The sequence below is a fragment of the Choloepus didactylus genome, chromosome 2 (assembly GCF_015220235.1).
Source record: "Choloepus didactylus isolate mChoDid1 chromosome 2, mChoDid1.pri, whole genome shotgun sequence".
NCBI classification, from domain to species: domain Eukaryota; kingdom Metazoa; phylum Chordata; class Mammalia; order Pilosa; family Megalonychidae; genus Choloepus; species Choloepus didactylus.
The window spans coordinates 2,076,732-2,103,384 of record NC_051308.1 but is presented as its reverse complement, the minus strand read 5'-3'; the positions used below and the strand labels follow the sequence as shown (position 1 = coordinate 2,103,384).

The window sequence follows — 26,653 nt, the reverse complement described above, 5'->3', positions numbered from 1 at the left end:
GCCGGGCGGGTCGGGGCCGGCTGCAGTAGGCCCGGGAGCTGGCGGCCCGCATGGAGCTCCTCTGTTACCTGTTGATGCTTCTGCTCGGCGGGTTTCGGGCTGCGTCGGGCGGTGAGTGCGGGGACCTGGGGGAGATCGGGAGACTTAACAGGTGAGGGAGAGCTGTGTGTGTGCGTGTGTGTGTGTGAGTGTGTGAGTGTGTGTGTGTGTGTGTGTGTGTGTGGGGATGGGGGGTTGGGGGGGAGCGTGGACCTAAGGGGGCGCGGAGACCTGAGCCGGGGCCCGGCGGCGGCTGCTGGCGGTGGAGCTCACGGGGAGCTGGAGACCTAAGGCGACGGGCTGGGACCCGCGGCAGGGGCGGGAAGACCTCGCGCCGGGAGAGGAACCAGGGGGCGGGGACGGGCGGGGAAAGCAGGGTGCTCTCGCCGCCCCGCGCCGTCCCCTCCTCGGGTTCCGTCCTCCTCACGCGCCCGCCTGCACCGGCGCCGCGGGGCCCGAGTAGCGGGTGGACACAGAAGAGGAGGCGGCGGACGGGAACAGTTAGGGGAGCGGAGCGGGGAGGGAGGCGGGCGGAGCAACCACGTACGACACGTGCCTAATCGGACAGAGGGCGTCGTCCCCCGCCTGGGAAGTGACTCAGACACCTGTCAATTCCCACCAGAGCCCCAAGACTCCCTGTGTGCCACAGACCTTTCCGCGCCCCCCGCCCCAGCCTGCTCCTGGCCTTGACCTTCACTTCTCGGGCTACTCACCCTCGCGCATCCCCCTGCGTTCCTTCCCCAGCCACACCCCACCCGCTGCTCCTCACACTCCACATCCTCTGACTGCCACTCCTGGGAGGGGCTCACCACCTCCCTCTACCCTTTGCTCCCAGACCCCAATTTTTTTCTCCTGGGGAGGCAGCTCCTAGAAGCGCCTGGGTGTAGGCAGGAGTTGGCAAACTTTTCTGTAAAGGGCCAGCTGGTGAGCACTTTGGGGTGTGAGGCCTTGGGCTTGTGACAGTCCACAAACGAGTGGGGGACACATTTGGCCTCTCTCCTGGTTTGCCCTGAGTTAAGGCATCTGCTGGTGTCCCAGAGCTTGGGAGCCCGTCCCCCGGGAAACTCCTTCCAGCTGGTGCCTCAGCAGGGGGTTCCAGAGCCAGAAAGGGGCCCTGTCGGGAAGGTGATCGGAGGCTCCCAACAAGGGACCCACTAGCTGTGTGGCCCCTGGGTGTCCCCACAGGAGCCCTGTCCCACAGCCTAGTGGCAGCCGGGAGCTGCTCTTACAGGGCTGTGAATCTCTCCGTCCAGTGGCCTGGTCTTGCTTCTGACCACTAGGAGTCTGGGTGGTGATCGTCTAGGTGGAAAGTGCCTGAAACTCCACACAGAGGCTTTCCTTTCTCTGGCATCCCAGGTTCTGCTCAGCGATGGGGTCCTCGTGGCCAGTCCAGCCACACCTGGTCATTTAAATTTTGTCTGTTGCTGTTGCCTGGCTGCTTTTGTGATACCCTAAAATGTTTACTGTCTAACTCTTTACAGAAAATCTTGTGGACCCTCGCTCTAGGGTCTGTGCTGGACATTAAATGGGGATATGAGAGGGACCCCAGCCCTGCATCCTTTGGGGTGTTAAAACTTGTGCTGCTCTGTCACCCCCCAGGATAAGATCATGTTTAAGGGTGTGATTGGGGAGGGGGAGAGTCAGGTCAGAGCTTACCCTCGGTATTCCCACTATGACAGCCCTCACCCTCAGGTACGAACAGGTACCCCAGTCCAGGTATTCAGTGGGTTGGGGAATAACTACTGTGTGGCACTGTGAGCCCAGCAGAACCACTGTGAACAGGACCTGGGCAGGTCTCCCTGGTCTGAGCTGGCCCCTTTCAGTGACAGGGCTATGAGGTTACTTCAGATCCCTGGGTACCCATGTCAGCCCGGCCCTGTAGCCAGTGCAACTTCTGGGGAGCTTCAGTTCCCAGTGTACAGTCACCTGAGAAAATGGCCAGTGTCTCTGGGAAGGATGGAAAGAATTGCTGCACCTTGCTGGGGTTTGGGGGGTCTCTGCTCAAGGGAAGAAAATCGGCTCAGACCTGGAGACTGGGCAAAGGACCCCAATGTGGGAGTGGGGTGGCTGCTTTCATTCAGCCTCATGTTTTGTTTGAACTGTTGGAATCAAGCAATGTCCTGGCTGGTGTGTGTCCATTTTGCCCTCGCGTCATCAAGTTCTGTGCACCGTCTGCATAGCTCTCTGTGGATCAGCCCCACTGGGGTCTGTCCTCCCCACTTATTACTGTTATTGCACCCTCCTTAATTCTGACAGTCATGCATCTCCCCTGGCGTCTAGTATTTCAGGATTTTGACATCCCCTCTGCCATACGGGAGCCCAGTTCTGAAACACTATCTCCTGCCCTCAATCCCAGCCTTCAGAAAATGTCACCACTGAGTTTCTCGACAATGCTGGGTCCCTCCTCCCTGGTGGATTCTTACACCTTGATAAATGGAGTCCCCAGGCTTTTCCATGAAATGTTGTTGCCTGGGCGTTTGTTTGGCTTTTACACTATACCTACAATAGCATGCCTGCTGAACTGGGCCTTCTGATCCCTTCTTCTCCAACCAGCCTTGGGACCTCTGGGCTTTCCATTCCATGTGCTGTACCACTGCCTTCTCCCAGCTGTCCTAGGAGTATATTAGCATCATCTTCCAGGGGCTTTGCCAGCATGTCAAACCGTGTGACATGGGAGAGTGTTCCCTTAATGGTGAGCTCTCCATTATCTGACTTTCTGTCCTCCTCTGACCCACCTTGGTCCAGCCCCCTCAGTATGCAGTCACATGCACTGGACATGCTGTGTAGATTCTGCAACCCTCTGGCATGTCAGCCTTTTCCTGCCTCCCTAGGCTGAGCGTCTCTGGAGCAGTTTGTGTGAAGAGTGGATGCTAGCTGTTGGCCTGGGGAGCAGGAGGGGCTCCATCGTGAGGGGGATGGGTGTTGTCTTGCAAGGCAAGGCCTCTTCCTCATCCCCCAGCAGGGAGTGAGCGCTGCCTTTTACTGGAAGGTGAAGCCCTTCCACAAGCTCAGCGGGCTTGGGGAGCTGGGATGCAAGATCCTTGGGAGCTTCAACCCAGAAGTCACGCCCCAGTTCTCAGATTCCACCCCTTCCCTACTAAGGCCCTGAATTTGTGCAGTAGACTTATGGGGTTGAGAATGCCACCTTCTCAGGAGCTGCACTACTCAAAATTAAGTCCTAGTGTTCTTCAGAATACTCGAGAATACAAATTTGGGCTTAAGAAGCAACATACTTGCTCAGTGTTACCCCTACAGGGATAGGTTGAACTCTCATTTGCGAAATTTCTCTTGCTAGGATTCCAGAAGGAAAGCCAAGGTTAAAAAAAAAAAAAAAAGGAAAATGTCTACTTTTATGGAAATGAGGCAGGATTATTGTTTTTGAACTATTTTCAAATTCATAAATGGTCTAACTTATCTTATGAAAATATAGATGAGGGGCTACTAGTAAATGAAACTAAATTTTTATATTTAATATTTTATTCAAGCTCATAAAATAACTAGCAGGACAATTCAATAATATCCAATTACCTTGGTTGTCAGTGCCGTAAAAACCCATTAATGAATTCACTATTTCCTCTACCCAACTACCCTTGATATATAGTGAAGGCCATTTAAGCTGGTTATCTGCTCTTCTAAATGAATAACAAATATGAGAGTGCCAACTGAGAAGTGGTTTTGATTCCAAAAGTGTCTTGGAAATAGAGTAGCCAGCAGCTAATTTTATTTTTTAAAAAAATGCTTTTAATTAGTAGCATATATACAACTCAGAATTTCCCGTTTTAACCACTTTGCAGTGTAGACTTCAGTGGTATTAATTGCATTCACGACCCCAACCTTTTCATCACCCCAAACAGAAGCTTTTTACTGATTGAGCAATAACAACCCCCCAAGCCCTTGATAACCTGTAGTCTACTCTCTGTCTTTATGAAATTTGCTTTTTCTAGATATTTCCTATAATCAAGATCATAAAGTATGTGTCTTTTTGTGATGTCTTCAGGGATCTTCAGTATTGTTCCATGAATCAGAACTTAATTATTTGTTGTGCCTGGATAATATTCCAATGAATGTATAAACCACATTTTTTTTAGTCCATTCATCTGTTGATGGACTCTTGGACTGCCCCCCCCCCCCTTTTGGCTGTTGTGAATTATGCTGCTAAAAACATTGGTGTACAAATTTCTGTTTAAGTGCCTGCTTTCATGTATTTTGGATGCATACCACATCTTGGGCTGAGTCATATGCTGTTTCTGTTTTCAACTTTCTGAGAAACTGCTGAACTGTATTCAGTCCAGGATTCAGTAGTCCCTTGGTATTCAACTGCTTTGAAATTCATCGAATTTGGTATTCGATGCATTTTGACATCTGGTTCTTGTTTGTTTGGTACTTGATGCACAAGATAGAACTTGTTGGTGTCAGTTGCCCATGACTCTCTAACCTTTCAGCCAAAACAAAGGGCCACACATTAGTCCCGTGTTAGCTCTTGCCCTGTGCACATCCCCTTATGGTCTTTTTTTAGCTTCTGTGGTCATTTTGTGAATTTCTGTGCTTTTTTTCTCATCATGGATCCTAAGAAAATGAGCAGTGATAGCAATGAGCAGAAAATAAGAAAAAATATTTGCTGGAGAAAGATTTGCATCTGAAAGCTCTCCTACTTTGGGACAATGCACCTCCCCACCCTCCAGGCTTGGAGAATGACTTACTGGAGGGGTTCAGCTTCACTTTAAGGTTCCTACTTCCCAACACTAGTCCTCTCATCCATTCAGCAAAAAGAAAGAAATAATAGGTAAATATGAGAGCAGTATTCACATTACTGATCTTGCTAGGGAATATGGTATGCGTAGAACAACGGTCTCCACCATCAAATATAAAAAAGGCTGATGTTGTGAAAGGAGTTAAGCAGTTACAAAGCAGTGTGCCCAAACACTCGAGGAGTTGAAAAGCTGTTAATTTGGGTGAACCGAGAAGCAGTTAGTGGGTAACAGAGTATTGGAAGCCATGATATCTGAAAAAGTTTAAGAGTTGCTTGTGATTTTTTGAAATACAAACTGAGACTTAGTGACAAGAGTGTTGAAGTTTTTAAGGCCAGCCACCGCTGGTTTGATAATTTTAAAAAGAGGACTGGCATCCATAGTGTCATGAGACATGGCAAGGCAGTGAGTGCTAATAAAAAGGCTGCTATGAATTCATCAGTGAATTTCAAGGCTACATAGAGGCTGCAGGTTTTGTTCCTCACCACAGTTTTACCTGTAATGAGTCCAGATTTTTTTGGAAAAAAATGCCAAGTAGAACCTACATCACAAAAAAAGGAGAAGGCATTACCAGACCACAAACCAATGAAGAACAGGCTCACTCTTCTGTTGTGTGAATGCTAGTAGGGACTTAAAACTCAAGCCTCTACTAGTTTAGTGAAAACCCTGAGTTTTCATGAAGCATAATGTCATAAAAAGCAAACTCCATATAATGTGAAGAGCAAACAGCAAAGCTTGGATCACGAGGCAGTTTTTCACTGAGTGGATAAATGAAGTGTTTGGTCCCCCAGAGAAAAAATATTTTCTGGAGAAAGATTTGCATCTGAAAGCTCTCCTACTTTGGGACAATGCACCTCCCCACCCTCCAGGCTTGGAGAATGACTTGGTGGAGGGGTTCAGCTTCACTGTAAGGTTCCTGCCCCCCAACACTAGTCCTCTCATCCAGCCCATGGACCAGCAGGTCATTGCAAACTTCAAAATGTGTACACCAAGGCGCTTTGCCAGAGGTGCTTTGAGATCACCTCTGACACCCAGTTGACCCTCACAGAATTCTGGAAGGAGCATTTCAATATCCTGCACTGCCTTAACCTTATTGATAAGGCCTGGAACAAAGTCTCTTGCAGGGCAATGAAATCGGCATGGAAGAATTTGTGGCCAGAAGCCGTGACTCAGAGAGACTTCAAAGGGTTTGAGGCTGACCCTAACCTGCAGGTGCAGAGGGGACAGTTGCGCAGGATATTGTATCTCTGGGCCAATCCATGGGTTTGGAGGTCGATGCTGCTGATGTTAGTGGAGGAACATCGTGAAGAGCTCAGCACTGAGGAGCTGCAGGAACCACAGAAGGAGCAGCAACAAGAGGTGGCTGGAGAGATTTCTTCAGGTGAGGAGGAGATAAGGGAGGGTGTGCCCAGTACCTTGGTAAAAGAAATGTGTGCAAAATCGGCAGAAGTTCAAAACTTTGTGGAGAAATACCATCTGGACAAAGCTCTCCCAAGCAGAAATGTGAATTTATTGAATGATGAATCAATTTCACATTTTTGAGGAATTCTGAAAAGAATACAGAAGCAATCCTCACTGGATAAGTTTTTCATGAAGGTCTGCCACTTTGATGTATTATGTTCCCCAGAAAAAGCCATATTCTTTAATGCAATCTTGTAGTGGCAGATTGATTAATCTTTTTAATTAGGGTGTGACCTCATTATTTAATGTTTCCCTGGAGATTTGGCCCTGCCCATTCAGGGTGGGTCCTTATTGGTTAACTGGAATCTTTTAAAAAGAGCCACACAGGCACAGACACTTGCTAATGATCATGCTTAGAGATGCTTGGAAACGCAGACAGAAGGACATTTAGCTAAGAGATGAAGTCCCAGGATATACTAAGACAGGACCCCCAGTCACTTAGAGACAACCATCCTGGGAGAAAGAATCAAGAATGCACAGGAGCTGAGAGTGGAGCTGGAACACATCCTGGGATCAGCAGATGCCAGCCAAGTGCCTTCCCAGCTAACTGAGCCTTTCCAGAGTTCATCAGCCATCGTTCATTGAAGGTATCATATTGTTGAAGCCTTAGTTTGGACACTTTTGTGGCATTAGAACTGTAAATTTGTAACTTAACAAATCCCTCTTTTAAAGACCAATCCATTTCTGGCATTTTGCCTCATAGCAGCTGTAGCCAACTGGAACAGATTTTGGTACCAGAGAAGTGGTATGCTGCTGAGTTTGCAAATACCAAACATGTTGGAATGGCTTTTTAAATAGGTAAGGGGAAGACTTTAGAAGAATTGTGAGGAGCTTGATAGAAAAGGCCTAGTTGCTTTGAAGAGATTGTTGGTTGAAATATGGACTCTAAAGATACTTCCGACGATGCCTTAGACAGAGATGTTGAATGTGTCATTGCAATCTGGCAGAAAAGCGATCCTTGTTTTCAAGTGGCAGAGAATTTGGCAAAATTGTGTCTTGGTGTCAGATGGAGGGCAGAATTTGAAAGTGACAACCTGGGGTACTTAGCTGAAGAGGTCTCCAAACTATATGTGGAAGATGTAGCCTGGTTTCTCCTTGAAGCATAGTGTAAAATAATAGAGGAAAGGGAGAAGCTGAGAAATGAAGTCTTCGGTTTAAAGAAACCAGAAATTGATGGTCTTAAACTCTAGGCTTCCAGAAAGTGAAACCTCAAAGGCTACAGCTACATGTGAAGATTTAATAAAACCTGGAACCAGCCAGCCATTTTAGTGTAAGCCAGCATTGGAGATGGAGTTATCCAGAAAGGATTTATGGAAAGTCCTATTGTCTGATGGTTTTGACCCCTGTAAGCTACATGTCAAGCCAACAAGTTTTTTGAGATCTATATAGATGGAACTACTGCCAGTCTGGACTGGAGAGGATGGAGAAGGAACAAATTGAAGGAAACATTTCTTCAAAGACAGAACCATGGAAATTGAGGTCTCGGGCAGGGAGAGTGCAGTGGCCCATGCAGGTGGAAACCGAGTTTGCATTGGAGGCAGAGGGCAGGCCTTCCATTGCAATGCTCAGGAAGAGTGCTGCCACCCAGGCCCCAGAGAGGGTGGAGCACATTCCCTAGGGATGGGGAGAGCCTGGCCACCACCCCACTGCTTGGAGAGGGACAGAGCCTTTGCCCCGGAGAGGCAGAGCCCGGGTGGCACCCCAATGCTTAAGGAGGGAGGGGCTGAGAAGAAGGTGGTCTCCCCAGTGTGTGGATATGTTGGAGCACTCACCCCAGGGTTTGAAGAAAAAAGGGCTGCCACGTAAGCCTTTGGGAAGTGTGGGACTGCTGCTCTCTCAAGCCCCAAAGATACAACATCATTTTATAAATGACTCTCAGACTTTAAAATCTAATGAAGTTTGCCCTGCGGGTTTTAGGCACTGTTTTGGTCCTGTGAACCCTGTTTTCCTTTCTGTTTCTCCTTATGGCAATAGGAACGTTTATCCTATGACTGTCCCTCCTTTGTATATTGGCAGCAGGTAACTCGTTCTGAGTTTCACAGGTCCACAGCTAGAGGGATATTTGCCTTAGGACACACCACGCCTGTAACTGATTTTCATAAGATCTTGTACTTACTTATTGTTACTGAAATGATTTAATTTTTTTGTGATATTGTGATGGGATGAATGTATTTTGTATTTGGAAAGAATATGTCTTTTTGGGGTCCCAGGGGTGGAATGTGCCAGTTCAGATAAATTATGTCCCCCAGAAAAAGCCATATTCTTTCATGCATTCTTGTGGTGGCAGATTGATTAATTTTTTTGATTAGGGTGTGACCTCTCGATTGAATGTTTCCCTGGAAATTTGGCTCTGCCCATTCAGAGTGCATCTTGATTAGTTTACTGGAGTCCTTTAAAAAGAGCTCCACAGGCCCAGATGCTTGCTGACACTGACACAGAAGCTTGGAGATGCAGACAGAAGGAGGTTTAGCTCAGAGATGAAGCCCAGAGTTTGCCCCAGGATATGCTAAGACAGAACCCCCAGGTACTTAGAGAGAAATGTCCTGGGAGAAGAACCAAGAAAACATAGGAGGTGAGAGAGGAACTGGAACACAACCTGGGATCAGCAGACACCAGCCACATGCCTGCCCAGCTGGCAGAAGTTTTCCAGACTCCATCAGCCATCCTTCAGTGAAGGTATCATCTTGTTAATGTCTTAGTTTAGATACTTTTATGACCTTAGAACTATAAATTTGTAACTTAATAAATCCCCTTTTAAAAGGCCAATCCATTTCTTATATTTTGCATAATATCAGTTCCAGCAAACCAGAACAGATATGTTTTTAGTGAAGGTGACAAAGACTGTGTCAGAGCCTGTGGTGCAAGTTGAAAACAGGTAGAAAAGAGAAAGAACACTCCAGTGCAAGTGCCCAATGTTCTATTGGAGGTGGACTCTCCTTCCAAGCACCACTCTATGTACCCTCTCCTTCTCACCACTCTCCTCCCACTGTCCCATTAGTCCATGGACTCTTCTTGATACAGGTAAAGTGAAGGTTTTATTTTGTTTAATCTAAGTATTAACTTTTAAGTTTATTTCTCATGTAAAATAATGATATACATATTGCCTTAAGAATGTGCATTGTCTTTTGTTTGGGAATGCATTGAATTTATTTACATTATTCCTTATGGGAAAAATTTGTTTGGTACACATCATTTTTGGGACTCGTCACACTTCCTGGAACCAATTATGGCGAGGTCTGTGGTACTGCTGTATTTGTATTGTTCATGTCAGGCAAAACACATTTGATTTTTATCCAATGGTGTGGCAGGGTAGTGATGGAATAAACTCACTCACTGGGGAAAGAGAAATCCTTGGCACCTTAGAGGCCCAGGGTTTAAGCCATGTAATGCTAAAAAAATGACTCCTATTTTGCAGTACAACAATGCATTTTTCTGTTCTCATCCCCAAACTGCAACTTTTTTATTTGTTAAAAAAAAAAAGTAAAAATGACATTTTATAAACCTTCTTGCAGTTTTCATTAAAGTAAATGTTATGCCATACTTTTATATAGTTAAATGGAATTTAAGAGGGATTGTGGGAAGCTGGCAGAGAAGGAAGCTTCAGGAATCAGTCCCTCCACCAAAACACCTATTGAACTGGCAGGAACTGTGTGAATCAACTATTCTGGAATTCTGGAGTCTAGTAGAACACTGTGCAGCATCCAGGGAAGAGCAGGAGGGAGAGGATGGTAAGCTGTGGTAAATATTGGTGAACTTCACCCTCTATCTAGTGGTTGTCACCCCCCACCCCACCCCCAACTGTGTGGCAGGCAGCAGTGTGGTCTGCAGCCCAGGATCCTACTGCAGCTTGCTTGTGCCAGAGTGGGCTCTAAGGGTCTATTCCTCCAAAATCTGGGTGTGTTTGGACTGACTGTTGATCTGTGCTTTTCATCAGCTCCCTCAAATCTCTGAGGGGCTGGCTTTGAGGGCAGTCATTGTTACAACTCCACTCAGAGAATATTGGCAGAGGAGTCTTAAAACAGCAGTAACTTTTTTTCTCCTTTTGGCACTTTCCTTTCCCTGTTCGGGAGCAAAAATAGCTTGGAGAAGTCACAAATTGATGGTTCCAGTCCTCAACAACAGCAACAACAACAAAAAACACAGAAACAAACAAAAATCCTTGCAAACCCAGAGGAGTGAAAGAACTAGATTTCTAGTGTTAACATAATACTCAGAATGCCCAGTACTGAACAAACAATTATAAAGCACATGAAGAAACAGGAAAGTATAGCCCATTCACAGGCAAAAAAAAGACTTTCCCAGAAACTGTCCATGTTCAGGAAGCACATACACTGAAAGTATTGGTCAAGGACTTCAAATCAACCATCTTAAATATGTTCAGTGAGTTAAAGGAATCCATATACAAAGAGCTAAATGATATTGGATAAACCTTGTCCTAACAACACAAAGAAACAGAAATTATAAAAAAGAACCACACAGAAGTTTTGGAACTACAAAGTATAGTCATTGAAATGAAAACTCATTAGACTGATTCAACAGGAGTTTTGAACAAGCAGAAAAAAGGATCAAAGAATTTGAAGACACGGCATTTGAAGTTATCCAGTGTGAAAAGCAGAAACAAAAAATAATGAAGAAAAGTGAACATCACTGGAGTCCCAGAAGGAAAAGAGAGAAAGGGGCAGAAATAGTATTTGAAGAAATAATGGGTGAAACTTACCAAATATAAAGAAAGACATGAATAGCCACAGAGAGGAATCACAATGATCCCCAAACAGCATAGATTTTAAGAGATCTACACCGAGATATAATAGATTGAAAATTTCAAAATCCAATGACAAAGAGAGGATTTTGAAAGCAACAAGAGAGAAGAGACTTGTCATGTACAAGGGACTCCCAATAAGGTTAACAGCTGATTTCTCATCAGAAGCCATGGAGGCCAGAAGACAGTGAGATGGCATAAAGTCTTTAGAGAAAAAAAATGTCAACCAAGAATTCTATATCTGTTGAAATTATCTTTCAAGAATGAAGGAGAAATTATGACATTTACAGATAAAAGTCATTATTTAGGCTGAAATACAAGGACACTGATGGTAACTTGAAGCCATAAGAAGAAAATAAAGAACATTGATAAGGGTGACTGCATAGATAAATATAAAATCCTGTGTTATTGTACTTGTGGCTTGAAACTGCTTCTCCTCCATATGACTTAATAAGCAATGTCTAAAATAACACTATAGATATGTGTTAGTGGGCCAAAAATATATGAAGATGTGATCTGATACAATAACAGTTTAATGGGGGAGGGACATTGATATATAGGAATAGAGAGTTTATATCCTACAGAAACAAGGTTGGTACCAGTCAAACTAGGTTCTTACTACTTTAAGATGGTCATTGTATTTGCAAAGTAGCCACTAAGAAATTAAGTTAAAAAACATAGAGAAAAGGAAAGAAAAAGAGAATCAAAATGACACACTGCATAGACAAAACCTCTAAGTGACTTTTCAATATGTGCTTCTAAAAATCTGTGCTTAAGGCATGAAAAAGAAGAAAATGGAAAAGCTGTACCCATTTGCCATAATAAATGGATCAGAGTTTTTGTTTTTGTTTGTTTTTGTTTTGAATCAAATGTTTCATTACAAAAAATGATGGAGGTCAGAAACTATTTTCAGACTTACTAGGATGCTATAATGCATTTTTACAAATAAGAATGTGATAGAAAGTACTTGAAAAAGCTCACACTTTTGCTTTCTATCTAAGGAAAACTGTTCTCTTTCTACTTGGTGCAATAATTTGAAAATTTAAGTTTAGAAAGTAAAAAATACTTTTCACATGAAATGATCATAGAACTAAAAATAGTTTTTAAGGAAACCAGCTACACAGGGCAACCACCTTGCTCTTAAAAAAATTAAGTGCCAAAAGGCTTAATCATTGGCATTTAGGAAATAAAATATAAAGTGTACATTATAATTTCTGAGCCAGTATTTTTGAAACAGGATAAAAGTTACTAAAGATCTTAAATAGATTATATGCAATGTCTGCTAGTGCTACAAGTCTAAATATTTTTCTTAAACCTTTCAAAAATGCCAATTTTAATTATACATGCCACACTATCTAATGAGAGATATTGCTTTATGAATGATTCAAAATAATATATTTTCATTTAAATCTTAAGTTGCATTTCATCAAATGTGAATTTGTAATTTGAAAGTGAAATCACATTACCAGCAATAGACAGTTTGGTTAAGTACTCTTTTAAGGAGCAATAACCAGTTCCATAAATAAATTTAAAATTCTAAAAGCATTGGTATGCAATTAATCACACATTTGATTTCTTTTAATACTTTTTTAATCCTGTAAAGAAGGTTTTTTATAAGCATTCTTTTTATTAATCATAATATGGCAAAATGTGTAGTTGCTGTTTCCGAAAAGTGTTCCAAACTCTACATCCAGGGATATGAAAAATTCTTATAGAATTTTGTAATAAGTATACATGTTGGGTTAAAGAAATTTTATAGTCTTGTTGGAGTTCCATGAAATTAATACTTGCAATCCAGATTGCTGTAGTTTACACATTTTCTCTATGTTTCAAATCAGGTGTATACCGTTTGTATGAGAACACCACAGAATGAATTGTCCAAAGCCCATTGATTTTAATATGTGTTTTGGTTTGTAAAAAAATTATAGTAATTTCTTGCACATTTTTTGAAATTAATTGTATAAGAATTTATGTATCTGCTTCTAGATACAGTGTGTAAATAAAAAATTTCACACACAAAAAAATGACACACTGCAAGAAAGCAACTAAATTAAAAAAAGAGCAGTAAAGGAGTAGTTTGGGAACAAAATAAAAATCATATGAGACATAGAGAAAACAGCTAAATGGCGGAAGCAAATTCATTCTCTTAGTTATTACCTTAAATACCAATGGATTAACTCTCCTATTAAAAAGCAGAGATTGGCAGATTGGATGAGAAATCATGATTCATCTATATGCTGTCTACAAGAGAATCACTTTAGGTACAAAGCACAAAGATGTTGAAAATAAAAGGATGTTAAAGGATATTCCATGCAAACATTAATCGGAAGAGTCAGAGTGGCTGTATTGTCAGACAAAATAGTCTTCAAGTCAAAAAAGATTATAAGAGACAAAGAAGGATATTATATTGTGGTGGTTTGGATCTTGTATCCCAGGAAAACATGTTCTTAAACTTAATCCATTTCTGTGGGTGTGAAACCATTGTAAGTAGGACCTTTTGATGAGGTTACTTCAGTTAAAGTATGGCCCATCTCAATCAGGATGGGTCTTTTGCTGGTTTGGCTATATTATGTCCCCCAGAAAAATCCATGTTCTTTGATGCAATCTTTTTTTTTTTTATGTCCTCATGCCCTCCTCTCCCAGAGACCTGTTGAGACGTGACCCCCCAAAATAGGTTCCCTGAATGCCAGGCAATCTGGACTTGCCAGTGAGAACCCTGAGAAGGCATCCCTCAAAGAAGCAGCGAGTCCTAGTTTAGGTTGTGGGTCTTCAAATGCATAATTCTGCCGTTTGCATTTCATTTCCTGGAAGTCAAGGTCAGCTCCTGAAAAGCTGTCAAACAACATGCTACGTGTGAAATGTCAACCCTCACTCTAAACTTTCCCTGCTCAGAGCATTTGATGCAATCTTGTGGAGGCAGACATATTTAGTCTTGATTAGTTTGAAACCTTTAGATTGGGTAGTTTCCATGGAGATGTGACTCAATCAACTGTGGGTAAGACCTTTGGTTAGATAATTTCCATGGAGGTGTTACCCCACCCATTCAGAGTAGGTCTGAATTAAGTCACTGGAGCCATATAAAAGAGCTGACTTACAGAAGGAACTCAGAGCAGCTGGGAGTGACATTTAGGACAGCAACTGAGAGAGACACTTTAAAGAGAGTTGTTGGATGCTGACACATTTTGGAGAATGCCATTTTGAAACACAACCTGGGAACAAGTGGATGCCAGCCACATGCCTTCCCAGCTAACAGAGGTTTTCCGATGCTGTTGGTCATCCTTCAGCAAAGGTACCCTATTGTTGATGCCTTAGCTTGGACACTATTATTGCCTTAAAACTGTAACTGTGTAACCAGATAAACTCCCTTTATAAAAGCCAATTGATTTCTGGTATTTTGCACTCTGGCAACATTACCAAACTGGAACAGGTATTAACCCTGTTACTAGAGTCCTTTATAAGCAGAATGAAATTCAGACAAGGAGAAAGCCAGAGAGAGCAGCCAGAAGCTAAAGGTCAGTGGAACCTGGAAGAGAAGGGAAGGACCAGGAGAGGCCAGGGCCACCATGTGCATTGCCATGTGATGGAGGAACCCTGGGTCACTGTCTTCCAAACCCAGAACTACAGTCTTTGGGGAGAAAGCATCACCATGATGACTGCTTGATTTGGATATTCTCTTAGCCTCAAAACCATGAGCCAACAAATCCCCATTGTTTGAGTCAACCCAGTGCATGGCATAGTATTTACTTGAGTAGCCAAGGAAACTAAAACAGATATTGACAAAAGGTTCAATCCAGCAAGAAGACATAACAATTATAAACATATGTGTACCTCATAGCAGAGCCCTAAAATATATGAAGCAAACATTGACAAAATTGAAGGGAGAAATACAAGAATAGTTGGAGACTTCAATACACTACTATCAATAATAGATGGAACATCTAAACAGAAGATCAATAAGGAAATAGAGGATTTGAAAAACACTATTTACCAGTTAGACCTAATGGTTACATAAAGAACATTCCGCCCAACAACAGCAGAATACACATTCTTCTCAGAGGCACATGTAGCATTTTCCAGGATAGACCATATGCTCAGCACAAATCAAATCTTAATAAATTAAAAATATTGAAATCATACAAACTATCTTCTTGGACCATGATGGAATAAATCTAGAAATCAATAAAAGAAGGAAAACAGGAAAATTTACAAATCTGTAGTAATCTGTAGAACCTAAATATGCATATTGTTAAACAAACTGTGGGTTACAGAAAATATCATAAGGGAAATTAGGAACTATGTTGAGATGAATGAAAACACAATCACAACATACCTAAACTTACGGAATGCAGTGAAGGAAGTGCTTAGATAGAAACTTATAGCCTAAATGCCTCCATTAAAAAAGAAGAAAGATCACAAATAAATACCCTAACTTTACACCTAAAAAAAAACTGAAACAAAAGAGGAGACTAAAGCCAAAGTTAGGAGAAGGAAGGAAATAGTAAAGATTATGTCAGAGATAAGTGAAATAGAGAATAGGAAAACAATAGAGAGGATCAACACAACCAAAAGTTGTTTTTAAAAAAATCAATAAAATCAACAAATTTTAGCCAGACTGAAAAAGAAAGAGAGAGAGAAGTAACAACTAAGCTCAAGAATGAAAGTAAGGATATTATTATTGATTATTAAAGTATAGTATAAACAAGTATATGCTTTTAAATTAGACAACCTAGATGAAAGGGAAAAATTCTTAGAAACATACAAATTACCTGATCTGATGCAAGAAGAAATAGAAAATTGCAACAGACTTAAAATAAGTGAAGAGATTAAATCAGTGATCAGAAACCTTGCAACAAAAAGCAAGAACAACAACAACAAAAAAAAAACAGGACCAGATGATTTTACTGCTGAAGTATATCAAACATTTAGAAGATTTAATAGTAATCCTTCTCAAACCCTTTCAAAAATAAATGTGTGATTATTTTCTCACTCTTTCTATGAGACCCCAATTACCCTGATAACAAAGCCAGATAAAAACAGCAGAAGAAAAGAAAATTTCAGACTGATATTCCTTATGAATAAAGATGCAAAAATCCTCGGCAAAATACTGGCAAATCAAACCCAGCCGTATATTAAAAGGATTATAGACCATGACTGAGTGGGATTTATTCCAGGAATGCACAGATGGTTCAATATAAGAAAATTAATCCATGTAATACACCACAGTAATAGAATGAAAGGGAAAAAAACACAGGATCATCTCAATTGATGCAGAAAATATATTTGACAAAATCCAAATTTTTCATGATAAAAACACTCAGAGAACTAGGAACAGAAGGCAATGTTCTCAACATGATAAAGGGCATTCATGAAAAACCCAAAGCAAATATCATACCCAGTTGGGAAAGACTGAAAGCTTTTACCCTAAGATTAGGAACAAGATAAGGTTGCCTCTTGTCACCATTGTTATTCAATGGTGTACCAGTTTGTATATAGTATGTCCCCCAGAGAAAGCCATGTTCTCTGATGCAATCTCATGGGGGCAAACATATTAGTGGAGATTAAGTTGGAATATTTGGATTAGGTTGTTTCCCTGGAAATGCACCCATGGGCCTTGATTAGTTCACTGGGGCACAATATAAGCTCAGACAGAAGAAGTGAGCTTGCTACAGCCAAGAGGGACACTTTGAAGAAAGCACAGGAGCTGCAGATGAGAGACAGTTTGAAGACGGCTGTTGAAAGCAGACTCTTGCTCTGGAGAAGCTAAGAGAGGACAAATTCCCCAAGAGCAACTGAGAGTGACATTTTGAAGAGGAGCTATGGCCTAGAGAGGAACATCCTGAGAGAAAGCCATTTTGAAACCAGAACTTGAAGCAGACGCCAGCCACATACCTTCCCAGCTAACAGAGGTTTTCCGGACACCATTGGCCATCCTCCAATGAAGGCACCCAATTGTTGATGCATTACCTTGGACACTTTATGGCCTTAAGACTGTAACTGTGTAACCAAATAAACCCCCTTTAATAAAAGCCAATCCATTTCTGGTGTTTTGCATTCCAGTAGCATTAACAAACTAGAACAAATGGTGTCATAGATATTCTAGCCAGAGCAATCAGAGAAGAGTAAGAAATAAAAGGCTATCACATTGGAAAGGGAGAAGTCCAATGATTTCCATCCACAGATGACACATTCCTATATATAGAAAATCCCCAGGAATCCACAAAAGAGCTACTAGAACTAGTTCTGTAAATGAATTCAGAAAAGTTGCAGGATACAGGTTAAACATGCAGAAGTCAGTTGGGTTTCTCTACACCAGGAATGAAAAACCTAAAAGGGAAATCAAGAAAACAATTCCATTTACAATAGCATCTAAAAGAATAATATACCTAGGAATAAATTTAACAAAGGAGGTGAAAGACATACACTGGAAACTATAAAACATCGCCGAAAAAAAGGAAAGAAAACATGAATAAATGGAAAGACGTCACATGTTCATGGATTGTAAGACTTAGTAATAGTGTCACAATGTCAATAATGTCTAAAGCAATCTACAAATTCAATACAATCCTTATGAAAATTTCAGTAGCCATTTTTTTTGGCAGAAAGGGGAAAGCTGATTATGAAATTCACATGGAATTTCAAGGGGCCCAGAATAGCCAAAACAATTTTGAAAAACAACAATTGGAAAGACTCATACTTACTGATTTCAAAACTTGCTACAAAGCTGCAGTAATTAGACAATGTGGTACTGGCATAAGGATAGACATATAGACCAATGGAATAGAACTGAGAGTCCAAGGTTAAATCCACACATCTAAGTCCAGTTGATTTTCTACAAGGTTGTCAAGTCCACTCAATGGGGAAATAGTCTTCTTCAACAAATGGTGCTCAGCCAACTGGAAATCCACATGCAAAAGAATCCATATGCAAAAATTAATTAAAAATGGATAAACAACCTAAATATAAGTGGTAATTTTATAAAACTTACAATAAAAGAAAGGGAAGTATATTCAGGGGCATCTAATAGGCAATGGATTTTTAGATTTCAGATGTAATCATGAGAAACAAAAGAAAAAATAGATAAATGGGACCTTAGCAAAATTAAAAATTTGGGTGCAATGAGTTTATCATGTAAGTAAAAAGACAACTACAGAATAGGAGAAAATATTTGGAAACCACATATTCAATAACGGTTTAATATCCAGAATATATAAAGAACTCCTACACTCAATAACAAAAAAGGCAAACAACCCAGTTAAAAAGGTGCCAAAGACTTGAATACACATTTTTCCAAAAGAATATATAAAAATGATCCCAAAACACGTGAAAATATGTTCAACATCATCATCAGCCATTAGAGAACTGCAAATGAAAACTTCAGTGATATACCACTTCATATCCACTAGGATAGCTGAAAATAATATGTGCTGGTGAGGATTTGGAGACATTGGCCATGAATTTTGGTGGAATATACAGTGGTCAGCTGCTGTGGAGAGCAGTTTGGTAGTTCCTCAGAAAGTTAAACATAGTATTATCATATGACCCAAAAATTTCACTCCTAGGTATGTACCCAAAAGGATGAAAGCAGGGTCTTGAACAGATATTTGTACATCAATGTTCATTGCAGCATTTTTCACATTAGCCAAAAGGTGGAATCAACCCATAAGCAGATGAATGAATAAACAAAATATGCTATATCCATACAATGGAATATTATTCAGCTATAAAAAGAAGTGAGGTGCTGGGCCATGCTTCAGCATGCATGTAACCTGAAGACGTCGTGCTGATTGAAATAAGCCAGACACAAAAGCACATGATTTCTTTATGAAAGAGATGATGTATATACAATTTACATCATATGAAACACCTAGGTGAAGCAAATTTCATAGAGACAAAAAAGCAGAAGAGTGGTTACTAAGGGTGGTGGGTGGAGAGGAATGAGGAGTTATTGCTAAATGAGTATGAGTGTTTGTTTAAGATAATGAAAATAGTCCAGAAATAGTGGAGAAAATTGCACAGTATTGTCAATGTACTTATTGCCAAACAATTGTCCACTTAATATGGTTAAAATGATTTTATGTAATGTATATTTTACCACACATATAAATAAATTATATAATTTATTTAATTATGCAATCAAACATAAATTTAATCACAGGCATACTATAGCACTTAATTAGAAGGTCATTCAGTGTTTAAAAAAATGGTGAAGTCCAGGCCTGTTCCTCAGGCATTTCTGCCCCTGGCTGCTGGAGATGAGTCTCTTTCTGTGCTTTCCAGGAGCTGTCTGATATTCATGTTTTGTTTTCAATTGGTGATTATTCACTATGAGCTTTCAAAGTGTTTCTCCCATATATTGACTCAAAGCTTAGAGACACCTGAGTCATTGCAACTTCTACTGTCTCTTCTCATGCTGGTTCTCTCCAGCATCTGCTCATGAATGATTTGATGACTGAACTGCCCCACCTCCCCAGTGCTGTCAGTCCTCTACCTGCACATGGGCAAGTGAGCTAAGAGAGTAGACGAGTACACCACAGGAGGGGACAGGAGGTCACAGGAGGTCATGGAAACCTGCTATGTTCAAGGTTGCTCCAGAGGAGAAGGTGGTGTCTTTGGATGAGGGGACAGGCTCAGGTGATCATCAGAATGAAACAGAGCAGCCCAGCATTAACAAATGATGTTCTTTCAGTGTGAACTGAAGAATCTCACCCGGATCTGCTCCAGGAAGGAGGAGATGACAAGCCAGGGAATGGCAGAGGGTTTCAGGAAGGGCTCTAGGGGAGATTCCAGGAATGAAAACAGACATGAGAAATTCTTCACACCTTGGGACAAAACGCAGGGGCAGAGAGGTGAGGTGACAGGTGACCAGGTCAGAGAGCAGGACTTGGAAGGACTGGGGAGCCCATCTGAGGTTAGAGCAGCACCGTGGCTCTGCGTCTGCATATGTGCATGTGCATGCGTGCCCACGTGTGAGCAGATATGTGTGTGAGCATGTGTGTGCATGAGCATGCACGTGTGCATATACACGCATGCATGTTCAAGAATGTGCACTTGGACATACGTTAGAGAGAGGCACGTTTTCCTAGTGGAGCTTGTTTTGGGGGTTCAGTGTCCACCATCAGAATTTCCCACCAGTCTCCCTGCCCCTCTCACCTCCCTCTCCAAGATTCTGTGACACTGACGCCCAGCTGCCCCTGCTTCCACCATGTGCTTCCAGGCTTCTGTCCTCACGCATGCTCCTTCCTTGGAATCCCACACCCCACAAGGTCCAGCCATCCTTCAAAGCTGAGCATGAAGGTCACTTCTTTGGGGCCTTCCTCACCTTCCCCAAGCCTAACAAATAACCCAGAGGAAAAGCATCTCACTTTGCAATGGTACTTTGTATATTTTGTGATCTCCCCACTAAATTCACGAGGTCCTTGAGAATATACCATATCTCTTTATCACTTTTGAAAAAGGAGGTGGTGCTGCTGCTCAGTCCTTTTGGGCTGCCTTGATTACTGAGGCAGCAGGAACTGAGGGTGCCATCCCCTCTTATTTGGGGCTCACTCTTCAGCACAGCCATAGCTGACCTAACCAGACCTGGATCGTGGCTGTGACTCCCCTGTCCAGTTCATGGATGGATGGCTCCAGCCACCTGCCCTGGGGAACCCTAAGTGTGTCCTTGCCTGGTCTGTATCAGGGGGCCAGGGCTACAGGCAGAGAGAGAGGGAGCTGAGGTCCCAGTGGGGAGGTCTTAGCCTGGGATGAGGACTGGGGAGAGCCCCTGAGCCCCCGCCACGCACTTGCCCTCTCCCATTAAAAGAGAACCAAGGCTCCTGCATCCATCACCTGGGAGGGCTGCTCTGAGGAGGAGACCCACGTGTCCTCAGGCTGGGGGACGTGAGGGGCCTGCACTGACCACAGGGCCTGCCCTCCTTCAGGACAGGGACAGGGGCTGGTAGCAGGCCCTAGTGTGAGCAGGTACAGGGAGAGGAGGAGCCTGGGCTGACTTGGCCTTGGGGGCAGCAGCCTGCTGAGTCCAGGTGATGTGTTTGTTGGGAAGGGTCCCCATGCTTAGGGCTGGGGGACACCCATGGGTTTAAACTCTGGTGAGGCAACAGGGAAGGGCCTGAAAGCCCCAACCCCTGAGGCCTCAGAGCCCTGATGTTGCTGAGGAGTGACTTTGGCTTCCTGGGGTCTCAGTTCTGTGGGCACGGAGTCTATGATAAAACATGAAACAGAGAAAAGTGAGGTGCTGTCTTCAGGATATTTGACTCAGGAGTGTCCTTGAGGACTGGAAGTCTTAAGACTTTTAAGAAAACAGGAAGTATCAGGTCTGAAAAGACAAGGAAGAAAGGGTGAGGTCCTGGGTAGGAGGAAGGAGATTTAAGTAGTTCAGAGCCAGGCCTGTAGCAGCAGGTGGGCTGTGCAACCACCCAGAGGGAGTTCCTAGATGGTAGGAATTCAGGGTGAGTGGTTTTTAGGGCAGCAGTAAGTGCTGGGTGTGGGGGAGGCAGCATGTGGTGACCCAGAGTGTGCAGGAGGAAGGGGTCTTCTCACTGCCCAGTGCCACCCCCTCCTCCTTTCCTGTCCCTGATTGTCTCTCGCTGTCTGGGCTGTCTCTTGCCTCCTGGGCAAGAAGCAGGGTCAGGAAAGAGAAAAGGAGGTGATGTTGGAGAAGAGTCATGCTAGCAGAATGTGGGGATAGAGGGGGCCCAAGGAAACCTTGGACAGGAGGGACCCCTGCTGAAGGGAGATAGGAGTCTGGAAGATTCCCGACTCAGTGAAGTGGGAAGTTGGAGGAGGCAGTAACCACCCATCAGCTCAGCCTTGCACAGGGACAGTCTTGGTGTCACACAGACTGGGGGACAGGTGTCTGAGGGTCTTCATCTGCATTTTTCTCCTGCAGATATTCACTCGCTGAGCTACAGCTTCACTGTGATTTCCAAGTCTGGGCCTGGACAGCCTCGGTGTGAGGTGCGAGGCTCGGTGGATAAGAAACCTTTCCTCTATTATGAATGTGGGAGCTGCAAGGCTGAACCCTTGGGTCCCCTAGGGGAGAGGGTAAATTCCACCGAAGTCTGGGCAGAATTACCCGAAACTCTGAATGATGTGGAGCAAGAACTTAGGAGCACTCTGCAAGGCATCAAACTGGAGCAAAACAAGACCAGGGGTAAGTGTGGGAAGGGGGTAGGCATTGGGGGAAGTGGGGGTGGGAAGCAGACAGTTCAGTGATCAGAGGGGGAAAGAGCAGGGCACACATGGGGAGGGGCTTTAGTTGCACGTACACATTCAGCTGCATGTGCAAAAGAACTGAGCACTGGACTAACCTCAGAGGCATGAGAAACCTAGTGGGCACAAAACAACAGGCCCTGGAGACTGGACCTGAGGCTCCTCTGAGTGTGGAGGGGACACAGCTCCTGGAGAATAAGAGTTCTGAGCACAGGGTGATCTCTTTGAGAACAGGGGCACATCCTCCCACCCTGGAGGCCCAGATGTCCTGTCAGCACGAAGCAGACGAATGCAGGGAGGCGTCCTGGCAGTTCAGCATTGACGGACAGACGTTCCTCATCTTTGACTCCATCCATACCAAGTGGACAGTGGTCCATCCTGGAGCTGGGATCGTCAAGGAGAAGTGGAAGAGTGACCAAGTGCTGGCACAGTATCTCAGGAAGGTTTCAAAAGGAGACTGCAGTCACTGGCTAAGGGAATTCTTGAAGTACTGGGAGAAAATGCCAGAGCTGGCAGGTAACTGAGCAGGCGGGAAGGATGTGGAATCTCTCTTTGAAGGTCTCCAGCCTTCCAGTGAGGATGAGAGTGTGTGTGGATGGGTTGGTGGAGGGTTTCCTTAGGTGACTTCCCATCAGGAGCCCGAGCTTTTCCACATCCTCCCTGCTCCATCGACCTTGTGACTTGCCTCCTCAGGGTGGCCGTCCCCTGCCCACTCACCCATGGTCCACTCGCTCTGAGCTGCCACAGGCTCCCCAAATATGCATGTGTCATCGCACCTCCAGGCCTTCTCTCCTCCACCAGCTGGGATGTCACTCCCTATGAAGCCTTCCCACCCTCTCAAGGCAGAACTGAACACCCCACTTCTGTCATCCTCTACAAAGTTCTAGTACAGTAACCATGAGAGTTGCTGGACATTTCTCTTTCTCCCTTGGTGGAAACATGAGCTCCATGGGGGCAGCACTTCACCCCTGTTCATCTTTGTGCCCCCACAAGGTGCTGGAGTCACCCTTGCAGAAGGATTCAGAAAATGTGGGGGGCAGCTGGTGCTGTTCGGGGAAGGTAGTGCCAAGGTGCACATTTTTTAGCTCAATGGGACTTTCACAGGGTTATTTCTGTTTTAGTGACACCAACCGTGACCTTGGAGATCCCACAGCCTCCAGGAGTCCAGCTACTTTCATGGCTCATCCCAGTGATTCTCTTCTGCGTATTTCTCATCTTCCTCACTGTGTTCATTAAGTACTTGTGGTCAGGATCGTGTGGAAGGTGAGGCACATACTGGCCCCTGGCTCTTGGGGAGGCTTCAGCCTGGTTAGGACCCCAGCCCCCATGAATATCCCTGGACCCCTGGGCATCGGTCCATCACTCCATAGAAATGATGCACTTCATAACTTACCCTAGAGACCCACACTCCTTGTAAGGCTGGGGCACAATTCTGTTCTTGGGTTTTTTTCTGGTTTGCTAATGCTGCCATTATGCAAAATACCAGAAATGTATTCGCTTGTATAAAGGGGGTTTATGTGGCTACAAATCTACAGTCTGAAGACCATGAAAATATGCAAATTTAGGCTTCAACATGAGTATACTGTTATCAAAGGAAGGCCAGTGATGTCCAGAAAACTTCTGTTAGCTGGGACCACAAGTGGCTGGCATCTGCTGATCCTGGGTTGTGTTCCAGCTCCTCTCTCAGCTCCTGTGCATTCTCCAAAATGTTGCTCTTGGGGCATTTCTCCTCTTTGCTTCTCCAGAGCAAATTCTAGGCTAGCATCTCCAAAGTTTCAGCAAAAGTCTGCCATCAACGGCTGTTTCCAAAATGTCACTCCCAGCTGCTCTGAGGTGCTTATGTTTGTGAGCTCTTTTATAGGACTCCAGTTATTAAATCAAGCCCCACCCTGAATGGGCAGGGTCCATATCTCCATGGAAATAATCTAATCACAGATATTGCCCACAGTTGGGTGGGTCACATCTCTTTGGAAACAACCTAATCCCAAGATTCCAAACCTAATCAACACTAATACATTTGACCCCACAAGATTTCGTTAAAGAACATGGTATTTTGGGGGACATAATACATCCAAACCAGCACAGGGTTAAAGAGGCTGGTGTGGGCTGCAGGACAGTGTGTGAGAAGGAGTTAAAACTAGCCTCTCCTTTTCAGAGTTGAGCAGGACCTGAGATCTAGAAAGCACAGAGAGGGCTGATATGCTGCAGGGTCTGTCCCAGGGCTCCCCCAGCCAGATGGTCAAAAGCTGTTTGCTACAGCTAGCAGAGCTGCGGTCTAGACTACATCATGTACCCCAAGTTCCCGGCCTCCCAACACTCACCATCCTGAGTCCAGCCCTTGGCTCCAGCAGCAGAATGGAGAGCAGATGCAGCAGCAGCGCCCTGGCTGGGTGGAACGCCTATATAGACAGCCTCATGGTGGACAGGATCTCTCAGGACATAGCCATCATGGGCTATAAGGACTCCACCCTGTGTCAGGGCCACCATCCTGGGAAAACCTTGTCACTATCACACCTGCTGAAGTTGGTGCCCTGGTTGGCAAAGGCTAGTCAAGGTTTTTCATGAACGGGCTGCTACTTGGGGGCCAGAAGTGCTCTGTGATCCGGGCTTCAGTGCCGCAGGATGGAGAATTCACCATGGATTCGTACCAAGAGCACCAGGGGAGCCCCAGCTTCAACCTCACTGTCACCACAACTGCCAAGACACTGGTCCTGCTGAGGGGAAACAAGGTGTCCAGGGGGTCTGATCAACAAGCAGTGTTATGAACTTACCTCCCACTTGCAGAATTCCCAGTAGCAAGCGCATCCGTCCCTTCCTCCTGCCATTCCCCACAGCTTTTGCACCCCTCTTCATGCATTATTTTTATTTTGGGGTCCATTTCCCCACATCCTTTATTGCTGCCCAAACTTGGTGGGGGGAGGAGTAAGGGCTGGATGTACAGATACCTACCCCTACCCCTCTTGTGTGTGGTTGGAAATTTTATTATGTTTTGTTTTTTTCCCTGAATTGGAAAGACTCTACTATTTAAAAGAAAAGAAAAGAAAACCACTTTGCTTTTGTGGGCAACCTGGCTTTTTCCTTCAAGTTCTGACACTTATTCCTTAATGTCTTGACAGCTGTTCCATCCCCGGCTGTGGCTTTTCAGAACCACAAGGAACACAGCACATTTGACCAAGCCCTGATGGCCACAGCTGACCCTGAGGACCCTCCTCAAGCATCAGGGCAGCACCCGGACCCTATGCCACTCAGACAGGGGCTTGTCATCCTTTGATGAGGAATCAACAGTGTCCCATAGTTTAAGGTCCTATTCAGAAGAAGCTGGGATATGCCTAACTTGCACTTTGGGCAGTTCATGCCCTCTTACTCTAGTGTACTGGCATGCCAGTATTTCTAAACTTTTATCCAGAATATCTTTCAGTTATGCTTGGGTCAATTGCATATGCCTTTCTAACTTCAATTCTTCTAAGCACAAGACTGCAGCATCAGCCGTTAAGGCCTTTTCTGTAGCTGCATGCACAGCCTCCAAGAATGGCCCAGGCTACTGCTGCCATTCTTTTTCCTCAGGAAACCCTACTAGTCCTGCAGCCTGTTGCAGGAAGGCTGTTAGTCCAGCCGGAGTGCTATAAACATTCCCCTACTCCCTCGGCAGATTCCACTCATCCAGGAGGGTGGGCACCCCTCCCCACATAGACGTTGCAGGCCACCCGGGTATCTCATCTGGGGACTTCCCTTTCGCCAAGTTCATGTCGTCAGTGCCTGGGATTTCTTGAGTCTCTGGGCTGGCGGCTATTAGATCCTCCTGGCGGCTTTTGCAACTGAAGGACCAAAGAAAGCACTGAACACATTCTGAAACATTAGCTGTTATTCAGGGCTTATAAACAGGGTGTGAAGTCAACTGCTCTGCATGGCAGCAGGTTCAGAGCCCAGTGTGGGCGTACTCCACCCTCTGTTGCATTTTAAATTATTTCCTTTAGTTTATATTCAGTATGTAAATAAAGTTTCTTGCATATTTAATAAAATAGGAATTTTCTTTATTAGAGTGGTTGTAAGTTTACAGAAAAATTTATGCAGAAAGTACAGAGTTCCCATGTACCACACACCCACATGCAGTTTTCTGTTAACTATGGTCCGTAATAGAGTTTACTCTTTGTGTTGTACAGTGCTATGATTTTTTTAAAAATTTTATTGTGGCAACATATTACAGCAACTTTAAATTTCCCAATTTAACCACTGTCAAGTTAAACTTAGGGACATTAATTAAATTCCCAGCGCTGTGCCTCCATTGCCACCATCCTTTACCAAAACATTCCGTCAATATTTTCTGGTAGAAAGTCCATGAATTATTATGGTTTTAATTTTTTATTCTTTTTTTTTCCTTTCCTTTCCTGTTTTTTGTTTTTGTTCTTCATTGTACCAGGTACTTCAATGCAATGTT

General features: G+C 43.8%; 1 protein-coding gene and 1 pseudogene across 1 annotated transcript; both read left to right on the top strand.

Moving 5' to 3' along the window:
- On the top strand, positions 1–26,653 carry LOC119514968 (UL16-binding protein 1-like). The gene is made up of 5 exons (XM_037810792.1): positions 1–111; positions 21,896–22,159; positions 22,453–22,734; positions 23,340–23,481; positions 25,335–26,653. The coding sequence occupies exons 1-5, from the start codon at positions 51–53 to the stop codon at positions 25,387–25,389; spliced, it is 804 nt and encodes a 267-aa protein (XP_037666720.1). The 5' UTR covers positions 1–50; the 3' UTR covers positions 25,390–26,653.
- Positions 24,256–25,318, top strand: LOC119514972 (annotated as a pseudogene).

What these genes read in the sequence shown, in the direction of transcription:
- LOC119514968 (XM_037810792.1), top strand. Translation starts at nt 51, where the DNA reads ATGGAGCTCCTCTGTTACCTGTTGATGCTTCTGCTCGGCGGGTTTCGG. An exon ending in GTTTCGGGCTGCGTCGGGCG is followed by an intron (nt 112 to 21,895) that starts GTGAGTGCGGGG and finishes TTTCTCCTGCAG; the next exon opens with ATATTCACTCGCTGAGCTAC. An exon ending in GAAAATGCCAGAGCTGGCAG is followed by an intron (nt 22,735 to 23,339) that starts GTAACTGAGCAG and finishes TTTCTGTTTTAG; the next exon opens with TGACACCAACCGTGACCTTG.